At 42.3% G+C, this 11937-nt stretch overlaps 1 protein-coding gene across 1 annotated transcript; it reads left to right on the top strand.

The window, feature by feature from the left end:
- The first annotated feature begins 294 nt into the window (after nucleotides 1-294).
- LOC149275226 (rho GTPase-activating protein 40-like) lies at nucleotides 295-11485 on the top strand. The gene is made up of 14 exons (XM_089504894.1): nucleotides 295-442; nucleotides 1421-1641; nucleotides 1973-2045; nucleotides 2905-3032; nucleotides 3428-3593; nucleotides 3741-3832; nucleotides 5441-5518; nucleotides 5836-5995; nucleotides 6412-6494; nucleotides 8885-9091; nucleotides 9675-9815; nucleotides 10162-10319; nucleotides 11237-11292; nucleotides 11379-11485. The coding sequence occupies exons 1-14, from the start codon at nucleotides 295-297 to the stop codon at nucleotides 11483-11485; spliced, it is 1818 nt and encodes a 605-aa protein (XP_089361020.1).
- Nucleotides 11486-11937: the final 452 nt, after the last annotated feature.

The following is an 11937-nucleotide window of genomic DNA, read 5'->3' as shown; positions in this document are numbered from 1 at the left end:
GACAAATAAAGTAAACACTTTAAAGGGTGCAGTGGTGTAAAGCTTAGAAAAAATGAGAAGATGGCAAATGGTGATGCAAGAAGAAATTGAGTAGGAGAACAGAAAGGGAATGTCATATAGGTACAAAATTTATTTCTCTTATACAGTGCATGTTCTATGTCTCTTGCTGTCCTTCATGAGATGAAGTATCCATGATCACGTACGGTAAATATTGCTGTATATTTTATTTTTGCTGCATCCTGGGTGTTCAAACATTCGTTGTTGTCCTACAGCCTACAATCCTGCCCATGCAACATGAGTGATCCCCAAACCACCACATTCTCACGGCAAGACTCTGAACCTCTTTCAATGAATGACTTTTGGCAAGAGGTAGAACATATAAAACAGACAAGATACTCTGATGTTGAAGAATGCAGTTCTTCTGAGCCCAACACTCCAGAAGGTAAGTGATAATAATGTACTTGATCACATTAGGACACCGATGTCAAAACAAGTGCAAACAAAAGGATCAGATCCCAGACTGTTTAAAAGACATATTTAGAAAAATATTCTGTAACAATGATATGTTGTTGGGTGAGAAACTGAACAAAGCTTCTTAAGTGTGTGGTATTCTTATGTAATAAGAGCTTCAGAAGAGAGTCAAATTTACTGATCTATTAAGGGTTATTTGCATAAAATAAGAGTGTGCCTTTCGTTTTTGTGTATTGGGACAGCACATTTCAGGTCTTTACCGTACAGACCATTCTAAAATGTGAATGTTAAAATAGTTGCATTCCTTTAAAAAATAATATACAGTATTAATGCAAAGATCTTTACCCAAAATTACCAACTGTTTTTTTCCCTTCATTGTAGGTTAATTCATAAAGAGATCATGCACATTGGTTATAACCGCAGATGTAACCAAACTAGTTCTTTACTCTGCAAGGTTTTATATACAGGGCTGCAGAGTATCCATCATGCACTAGGAGGCCACAGTGCTGTTGTGAGACGCTTTCTTACTCTTAGATGAAGTTGTGGACCCCTACAGTAAAAAATCTACCCTTTACCTCCTTGTTAAGCATTGGTCTTAAAACAGCTACATCTGTATTAGCATTAATATATAGTAACAAGGTGAATCATTTGTCTGTAATGCCTTGGTACAGCCTGACATCCCCTACTACATAATATACATAACTGATTTATCTGTATGCTTCCCAACTGTAGAGCTATATGATTCTGAACAAGCCTCCTGACCCCTTGGTTTCATGGCTGTTCGTCCATTTGGCCAGTTTATTGTAAAAACAGTGACTTGTGTCTGTAACTACTTGACAATGGAGTTGTTAGGATGTATTTAGACAAGATGAGTACAGGACATGTTAGTAATACAGGTACAGGAAACTTTATCCCCTCCTTAAATTTGACTGCATTCTTCTTGCACTAGAGGGTGAAGCAGAGGAAGACTGGCTGCAGGACACCGGCCTCTCTCCCCTTATTGGTGACCAAACCCCAGTAGAAGACAATGTTCTTCTGTTATCCACCTTGACCAGAACACAGGCTGCTGCTGTACAGAGACGCCTGGATAGCTACAGCTGCTCCCTCCGGAAACGTTGCAAGCAACCGACCCGAGATGTCAGAGAGGTGTTTGATGTAACCCGCATCCAAGTGAGCACTCAAAACTCCTTTGGGTTTTGGTGTCAATTCGTAACCAGCTGGAAGAACCACGCATGAAGCATATTTGTGGCCCGGGTTCGTGCCTGCCACAAGTTGTGTAATGAAGGGCTCTGTAAATTATTATTGTGATGTACCATGTTGGGTAGTAAATGTACATGTGCGTATTGCAAACCTAACATCACTAGTGGCTTTTCCAATATCTTGTGTCATGGGGGAAAAAAAACAAATTTTTGTGTAAGCACATTTTTGTTATTTACCTGTCTTTGCCGTGAGCCCTGTGCTTTGTGTTGTCTTTCATCCCTTATGCCTTCATCTCTTGCAGGACTGCCTTCCAGAAGAAAATGGGGTATCTGACAAGAGAGCACCCCCTCTTGTCAATAGGAATAACTTGAAACGTAAGCTTTTAAGCTTCCCCTGCTTTAAGTTGCTGGTGCGCGTTTACATTTTCTGTCCTTCTTTTAGCATCTTTTTCCGTGGAGCTCTTTAATGGAGGTGACTTGGGGGTAGAATAGTTGAAAAATGAAGTGTCTTAATAAGCATAGCCATCTCATTTGCCAAACCTCACATTGCTGGAGTCTCTGGCACTGGGCTACGACCTCTTAAATTGGCCCTCTGAGTCGTAGCAACATGCAGGTTGGTTGGCAGTAGTTGAAGACCTAGGTGATGTTCAGAGATCTTCATGCTTTCTTGTTGGACCACCAGCTGCCGGTAAACGGTGCTCCTGGTTGCAGCTATGACCTGTGAGCAATGTTGTTCGTTAAGATTGTTTAAATGATTTCTTGGTATTTCTTTGTTTATTGTTTACCCTTCCTGCTTCCTCACCACTAGCAAAGACTCACTAAGATGAGTTGTTTCCATAGAAAAAAAATCAAAAGTTCCCCTATTAGACTATGCTCCAGGCAATGAAATAATACAATACAATGAGGAATTGGTGCTTCTATGTGCACCCACAAGCTAGACCAGTAGCCAAAGTCTTGATAAATACCCTCTTTATTGAAGATTTATATAGATATGTGTATGTGTGTGTGTGTGTGTGTGTATATACGTACGTAGATAAAGTAACACAATACGACATACCTTACATACTTAGTACATTTAAGTCCCAAAGTTTCCCTGGCAAGGTACATTTGTTGTCTCTCTTTTCATCTTTGTTGGCAAGTGCATGTAGCACGGGGTGTTCCTTCACTTTGAAAAATAGCTATTTTATTTAGAGTTTATTCTCTTGACGCTGGCCCATATTTCTTGTCTCCACAGCTTCACCAAACCACCTCAAAGTTTCAGAGGCCTCCAACATACTTTACACTGATGTGGCCTACTCCGAACAGGCAGCTTTTGGACCAAAAGCAGAGAGCAAGACATCATTACAACCAGAGTCTCTTCCCGTGAGTACCGCCTGATGCTTCTAACTACAACCCCCTCAGTCGCCTTGTAATTTATTTATGAACCCATTTTTTTTACATACCAAACATGCTGCTTCCTTGGAGTTGCTGAGAAGAGCAGAGATTAGCAGCTATGTATAACCTACAGGTTTTCCACCACTATTGGTCAGGGCCCTAAATAAACAAGTAAAGTAAGAACTCGAGACACTATACAGTGTATGCTCAAGAACTGAAGTGGTAAAGTCAGTAGTATCAGAAACCCTATTAGACACCACTTATGTCCTTATCTTGAACACAGCTCTGCCCGTTTTAATGTTCTTATCACTAGAACTTGATTATAGCCAAACTATGAAGATGGGAAGTGGTACTCATGTCTTTTTGGTCCTTTTCATCTTTAGAATATTAACATCTATAAAGGTCGTCTGGGAGTAACCCGGGTGTTGGACTTGTCCCCTCTTGACGTGAAACCGGTCCCCTCTCTTGCTCTTATTGAGCTGACTGCTCTGTTTGACGTTTTGGATATAGAGCTGAAGAGGAATAAGGCTGTGAAACGGAAAGCCGCTGGTGGGTTTCATAAGCACCAAACAAGATGGTCCTACCCTTTGACTGCCTTCTCTGTGTCCTGTCTGCACCACACATCGTCTGTACCGTTTCTGTCTAGGGCAGCCATAGTCATTATATGCATTAACATAAATTCCTTCTCATCTCTAGAGGGCCGACTATTTGGGGTTATGCTGAACGCTCTTCTGGAACAAGACCAGAAGGTGGTTCCCCACACGCGGATCCCTCTGATTCTCGAAGCGGTGAGTCCGGGGCTGGTACGCTTAAGGTGCTGTTCCACCTACTCTGCAACTCTTTTGTAACTAAATGTCGCCGTACTACAAAATCAGGTACTAATAGGTTGAAGCGGTAAAAACGTGGAACTGCACATTTAAATAAAGTGTGTCTATGCATGTATAAATATCTATATGTGTGTATATATATATCTATATGTGTGTGTATGTATATATATATATATATATATACCGTGTTTCCCCGAAAGTAAGACAGCGTCTTACTTTCTTTTTATCCCTAAAAGCCCCACTATGTCTTACTTTCGGGGTATGTCTTATATTGGGAAAAAAAATTCGAATTTAATGCTTTCCTACCTTTCCTTTCTTCTTTCAGCTTCTTTTCCTCCTCTTCGCCAGTTCTTGTCTCCTTCCGGGTCAGAGGGCACGGACAGCGGTGGGCGCGGCTTCAGTGTTGTGCGCCGGGATCTGACAAGAAACCCCGGCGCACAACAGCTGTTGCCGCGCAGATCACAAGGGAGCGGTATCGGAGGTCATTAACAGACCTCCGGCTCCCTTGAGTGATTTTAAGCCGGGTTGAACCCGACTTAAAATCACTCAAGGGAGCCGGAGGTCTGTTAAAGACCTCCGATACCGCTCCCTTGCGAGCCTGCTCCTCCAGCGGCGGACATTACTGTCCGTCTCTGGAGGGGTGCCGGGTGCCGCAGGTTGGCACCCCCTGGAGTGTGGCGCCCTGTGCGGTCGCACACCCCAAAGGTCGGCCCTGCTCTAAGGGGCCGGCCTTAGGGGTCTGCGGCCGCACAGGGTTTAAATAAAAACATCGGGGGTTTTTTTCAACTTTATTTAACATCCTCCATGTTAAATAAAGTTAAAAAAACTTTATTTAACATCCTCCATGTTAAATAAAGTTTTTTTTAACTTTATTTAACATGGAGGATGTTAAATAAAGTTAAAAAAAAAACCCCGATGTTTTAATTTAAATCCTGTGCGGCCGCAGACACGTAAGGCCGGCCTTGGTGGGGACTTCCCGGCCCCTTAGAGTGGCGGACCCGGTCGCAGGTGCGGCGGGCCTAAGGGGCAGGCGCCCCTTATGCCCTGCGTTAATGCGGCCGTAGGCCGTAGGCAAATCCCCCGTGTTTCCCCGAAAGTAAGACATATGTCTTACTTTCGGGGTACGGCTTATATTAGCTGACCCCTCTGAAACTCCCGATACGTCTTACTATCGGGGGTGTCTTACTATCGGGGAAACACGGTATATATATATATATATATATATATATATATATATATATATATATATATATATATATATATATATATATATATATATATATATATATATATATATATATATATATATGTATATATATGTATATGTATATATATATATGTATGTATCAGAGTGTGCGTGTGTGGGTATATGACTAAGTGCCACCTAAGATGCTATGGTACTATATTTTTTTCTCTTACGATTTTTAATAAATCCAACCTGCATCTAATACCTGCGTTCAAGACCCTTGCTTTGTTTGTTCTACCATTAAGACCCTCTTGTCTGCCACTAGTGGTGTTCTTGGCATCCTTGCACCAACCAGCTTTAAGCATGCTGAATTTCTTCTGCAGATTCTGACGTGCCTGGAGAAAAAGGGTCTTACAGTTCAGGGTATCCTAAGGGTTCCTGGCGCACAGGCACGAATCAAGGTAACTGGGAGAGACTGGTACAGGCTGTGTAAAAGTATATGTCCCACTAACTGCTGTCATCACATACTGTGCCGCTTCCCCATTGTCTTGTAATGTTACTCCATGAACACCTTTCCTTGTCTTCTCTACTTCACCTCCATTTGCTGTTCTCTTCTGTTTACATGCAGACTTAACAGTGGTTGTTGCTGCCATTTAAAGTATTTTAGAGCATTCTTTCTAGCTCTGTTTGTCTCTGATATGCTTTGTATCACAACTAACCCTGGATCAATCTATGACGTACAATAATATATCCCCATTATATTGGTTTCTTTGCACAGACCTTGCAGCAGAGACTGGAGAGAGACTTTTATGGTGGACTCATCTGTTGGGATGACGTGAATCCACATGATGCATCTGGTCTTCTCAAACTCTTCCTGCGTGAGCTCCCCGCACCTTTACTAACTGCGGAATACCTTCCAGCCTTCAGTGCTGTGCAAAGTGAGTGCAAAGAGTCCTTAAACTACACCATACTCGCCCAGCAATGATAAACAGGACATTTGCTTTGGATGGGTAAATATAAAGGTACACGCTGAGTTACTTTTAGGGGATCCTGACAAGGGTTGTAATTATTAAAGGTCGTGCATTTGAATTCGGTGGCGAAGGGTTAACTTAAGTCTTTCCAATGCGAAGTGAGGAGCATCAGGATTAAGTAAATCACCAAATATTAATTCAGATCTAGTAAGTTAGTAATCAGATATAGTAAGCAAAACAAAATTTTTTTTCCTCTTTCAATACATGGGTAAATGTGTCACTATTGTATCTTGTGTTTTACTCTTGATTGCCTGTGCTTGTAACTACAACTAGTGAAGGTTTCCAATTGAAATGCTAAGTGTGGATACCGCTTCTGCTTTTAGATATTTCTGACATGAGACAAAAGCTCCAAGCGCTGAACCTTCTCGTTTTGGTGCTTCCAGAGCCGAACCGCCACACTCTTAAGGTAACATCTTTTACCTGCCCCTTTCCACATTGTATTCATAACCGGGACCAGCAGTTACCGTTTGCTGCTCCTGGGGTGGCCTTCTCGCTGTTCCAACAGTAACTCTAACGCGGGGCATCTACTAGACTTGTGCATTCGTCTTCGGGCGAACATGAAAACGAACACGAAGAGTGCGTTTTCGTGTTCGTTCCGAAGACATGAAGAAGAGAAGACAGTGCAGGTAAAACGTAGGCGAAGACGAAGACTCACACACGAAGAATCTTCGCCTTCGTCTACTATTCTCCCCGGTCCCTTCCCCATCTAACTTACCTTATCTTCACAGCATCGCGGGAGTTGACTGAAGTGGAAATCCGCAGGTTCGTCATCAGGGGTTACAGGGCAGTGTGAGTGAGCCTATTGGTCACCTGCAGGGTCTTCCTCTGGCATCAACCAATTGGTTGATGCCAGAGGAAGACCCTGCAGGTGACCAATAGGGCTCACTCGCACGGCCTTTTTAACTCCTGATTTCCGCTCCCGTTAACCCCTGCGATGCTGCGTTGGATAACGGGAGCAGAAATCCGTAGGGTAAAGGGCTGTGCAAGCGACCAATAGGCTCACTCGCACGGCCCCTTACCCCTAGTTGCTAGGCAGGAAAAAAAAATCAACCTGGGACCCTGCTGCAACAGTTAAAAGTCCGTGCCAGCGACCAACAAAGTCGCCGGTACGGACATTTAACTGACACAGCAGGGACACCAGTGGTCTCCCCGCTGTGTCAGTTAAATGTCAGTGCCAGCGACCAACAAAGTCGCCGGTACGGACATTTAACTTAGCATAAATAACTTACTATAACTTTGGACACAATGCTGCCCTCTGTTGGTTTTACATTAAGTAGCATATGCTTGAAATCCAAAGTTATTATGCTACTCAGTGTAAAACCAACAGAGGGCAGCATTCTGTCCGAAGATATATTAGCCATATGTGGCAGTGTGTTCATTTTCATTTCTTAATTATTTAAATAAAATATATCCCCATGATCCGCTGGTCTCCCCGCTGCACTCGCGGACATTAATTCTGTCGAACTTGAAAACTCTTTTTTTTCTATTTATTTTGGGTTTTTTTTGTATTAAACTGTTAGACGAAAGCATCATGGGAATGTATTTTATTTGAATAAATGCAAATGAGCTCACTGCCACAGATGGCTAATATATGTTCGGACAGAATGCTGCCCTCTGTTGGTTTTACATTAAGTTGCATAATAACGTTGGATTTCTTTCAAGCATATGGAACAATGCTACTTAATGTAAAACCAACAGAGGGCAGCATTCTGTCCGAACATATATTAGCCATATATGTTCGGACAGAATGCTGCCCTCTGTTGGTTTTACATTAAGTAGCATTGTTCCATATGCTTGAAATCCAGTTATTATGCTACTTAATGTAAAACCAACAGAGGGCAGCATTCTGTCCGAACATATATTAGCCATATGTGGCAGTGTGCTCATTTGCATTGATTCAAATAAGATATATTCCCATGATCCTTTCGTGTAATGGTTTAATACAAAAAAACCCCCAAAATAAATAGAAAAAAAGAGTTTGCAAGTTCGACAGAATTAATGTCTGCGAGTGCGGACATTTAACTGTTGCAGCGGTGAGACCAGCGGATCATGGGGATATATTTTATTTAAATAATTAATAGATGAAAATGAACACACTGCCACATATGGCTAATATATCTTCGGACAGAATGCTGCCCTCTGTTGGTTTTACATTAAGTAGCATAATATTCTGCCCGAGAATATATTAGCTATATATGGTAGTGAGCTCATTGGTCCCCAGCAGGAGGCCCCCTGCTGGCGACCAATAGAGTTGCAGCAGAGCTGCTGCGGTATGCGTTAACCCCGTATTAACCCCTTAACCGGAAAAAACGAAGAAAAAACGAATATTCGCCCGAAGAGAAGACAGGAACGGGCGAATATTCGCGGAATACGAAGATTTTTTTTTTGACGAAGACGAGCACGAAGACGAACACGAAGAGCCCCCTGGTGCCCAAGTCTAGCATCTACCGGTAGACAGAAGGGCTAGTCCTGTATAGAAACAAATAATGTAAAACTCTTACTAAAAACACCTTCTGCAGATTGCATAGAAAAAAGTATATTGCTCCTGATAACCTTGTAAACTTTTTTTATTCACGTATGTTTAACTACTTTGTAAATGGATTTCCCATTGTGTCTGGAACACTGCATGTGGGTCAGCAGTTGGCCAATATATTTTTATGGCTGTGATTTATATTAATTTATTTTGACCTAGCTCTACATCTGATCCTGGGCTGCCATGCTTACGAGGAGGCGCGTTTATGCTGGGACTGTAGCATGTCTGTATCCTTACTATGCAGTTTGTCTGTCTCTCTTCAGGCTCTTCTAGAGTTCCTGCACAAGGTGGCCTCTCATGAGAAGAGTAACCTCATGTCTATGTGGAATATCGCCACTATAATTGCCCCCAACCTTTTTCTGTATCGAGGGAGCAACCTCAAGAGTGTAGAAGGAGGGGGGAAACAGCAAGCCGAAGGTGTGGCTGGGGTAGTGATGGCCATGGTGCAGTACCAAGCCCTGCTCTGGACAGTAAGTGCTGGAACGTCAAAACTCTCTATTAAGCTGCACCGGGGAAGGTTGAATATTTAATTTATATAAGTTTCTACAAAAGTGAGTAATTTGGGGATATAAAATGCTACTGAACTGTGCTTGGCATCTCCGTGAGCTGTCAGTTAAGTTCCTGAAAGTTAAAGAAATTCGCAATTACTTTTTTTTGGACAGTGGTTTTCAGGTAATGTGCTAAGGGGATTCACAAAAAACCCTACCTGTGTCGCTGCACAGATCATCCTGACAGCATCCAAATCCCAGGGTCCACATTCAGAATCTGATTATTAATTTACGGGTGAAGTTGCTGCCGTTAACAGTTTATTAACTAGACTCGGTTTGTATACTTAGGTAGTTCATTTTGGCCTTCGGCCTTAGCTTGTCAGTCGTACTCACGGCAAGGCTGTCTTATGGTAACTACGTAATTATAACTTCACTCCTTCAAAACCTCTAGAGAGGCTGTCTTGAAGGAGGTCAGGCTTACAGAACTTTCTAAAGAAACCTGGGGAGAAAAAAGATGGTTTGGATGTTAATATTCTGACATGTGTACTCTTTCTTTCTTGGGCAGGTACCAACATTTCTGCTGTCTCAGGTCCGCAAACTAAATGAAAGCAGGAGCAAGAGGTCCGCGTTTGGCGATCAAAAAATACGGAATTTCCTGCGCAAAATCCACAAGGATAAAGAAAAACAAGAAAAGAACCAGACTGAGGTTGGCCAAAATGTCTTGAGATACACTGGTAAAATTTTAAGAGGGTCTTGATTAGGTATATGATTGCAGTTGATGGAGGCTATCATAGCAGGTGTCCTAGCCGGAGATTTTCATGATCTTCCCAGCATACATCAGACCTTTGTGCTCATGGTACATGTAGGAGGATGCAGGAAACCCAAGGTTATGACTAGTGTTGGCCCAAATTGTGGTGATCTGGAAAGTCTTGTTTTAACAAAAGCACCACGGCTAATAATTTGTGTGCATTAGCAGCATTTTCTGTGTCTGCAGGAGCAATCCATTTTAATTATTCAATCTGACTTTACTCTTCCCCTTTACACCACCCAAGCCCTGTAAGCAAGTGAAGGTTCGGACACCCCTGTTCGTGAGAGACACCTTGGTCATTCAGCTAAATGAGGAGACAAGAGCATCGGATGTCCTGCATCAGTTCCAGAAGCAAATGGCACAACGTAACTGGCAGATGAACAACGTGGCCTCGATTAAATGGTAGATTAGCCCTTTCCTGCTACCCATTGGGGTCCAAATGAATGATTTTGGCTTGCCTGCACAAGAATCTGACTTTTACTGCATGCCATTCAAGCATGTACTTAAAAAGCTAATACCCACTATTGTTTCGCACATCTGATGTCATACCCTTGAGAAGCTCCATAAACCACTCAGCAGCCACAGGGATTTATCTAGACTGTTCATTGACATGGCTGCCTCTTTTATTTAGGTATTTGCAGTAAAACATATTTTATTGTGAATCTCTGTCTGGATACTGTTTCCCTTTAACTCACTTTATTAACAAGTTCTCTAAGTTAACACTTTCCACGTTCATCTCCTCCACTAAACCAGGGCTGCACAACTCCAGTCCTCCAGGGGGCAGATAAGCCAGAAATTCTGGGTATCCTAGACACAAGTAGTGAGGGATCCGAAAACTCTGCCTTGGACTGGAGTTCTGTACCTAGTCAAAAGATGGATTTTTAATGGTCAGGTTCATCTTGTAACTAATCCAGAAAAGTGATCTATAACGTGAATGTTTCAATATGTTTGTTTTAAACCTGTGTAGGTAAATCTAAATCTTTTACTGCATTTATAAAAAAAAAAATTCAAACCTATATATGTAACGTCAGTATAGCAGCAAAAATATGATAAGATCACCCTGATTCTTGATTGTGTTCCAAATCATCAGAGAAGAGATATGAGTGGTGAAGGTCATGAGCCGAATTTTACGAGTCAGGGAATCACTGATGAAGTGTGGAAATAAAACACAAAAGCACAATGCTTTCTAACCTCACCCAGTCCAAAGCCAGAGTCTATGCTTGTGTGTGTAGGCAAAACCAGCCACAAGTCACCCTACCTGATGATTGTCTTCTGTATTTTGGTTATGACTGTTTTAACTGGATTTCTATCTTTTCTAGCAATGGTCCCATTGAGTTTCCAAAACTGGACCTGTATGAAGTTGGAGGGAATATCTGTAAGTATTGACCAAGAGCCAAAATTGCCCGTAATACGATTAGTTCTCTTGGTGGTACTGATTGGCTTTTTTCGTGTTACGAATAGGTGAACGCTGCCTGGATCCAGATACCTACTTACTTGACTTACAAACTGTGAATCCTAATGGAGAATGGGTAATAAAGGCCAGGCACCCGTCTCCTCCTGTTTTATAGGGATTTCTCAGCTGTGCGATCAGCATGTCAGACACCGAACATTGAGGCATGATCTGTATTTACCCGGATGTTCTGGGCTTTCCATCATTAAACCAGCCAAAGTGTCAGAATCGTGCTACAGAGAGCTGAAGAGTTCCTATAGAATAAGGGCATGTCGTAGGATGTTGGGGATGACTTCTTCGTAAAGTCTTAACCGCGTTTCTAAAACGACCCACACCTTTGGTGCCAAGTAGGGTTGCTGTATCTGCAGTACATGTCCATTTCACATATTCCTGGACGTTACAATTGCTGGTCAGCAACATGGGAAATGCATGCGTGTAACGGAAATAATGGCGAATATGTCAACCCCAGTCGACTCGGAGCGGATATTCTATTGTTCTTGGTATGTGCATTCTGCGTATGCTTCACTTTGGGACCGGGCCAGATACCCTTATAGCTTCCACCCTCTACAG

Source organism: Sceloporus occidentalis, unplaced genomic scaffold, assembly GCF_023333645.1.
Source record: "Sceloporus occidentalis isolate IW3139 unplaced genomic scaffold, rSceOcc1.0.p SCAF_293, whole genome shotgun sequence".
Taxonomy (NCBI): domain Eukaryota; kingdom Metazoa; phylum Chordata; class Lepidosauria; order Squamata; family Phrynosomatidae; genus Sceloporus; species Sceloporus occidentalis.
This window is presented reverse-complemented; position numbering and strand designations above follow the sequence as displayed.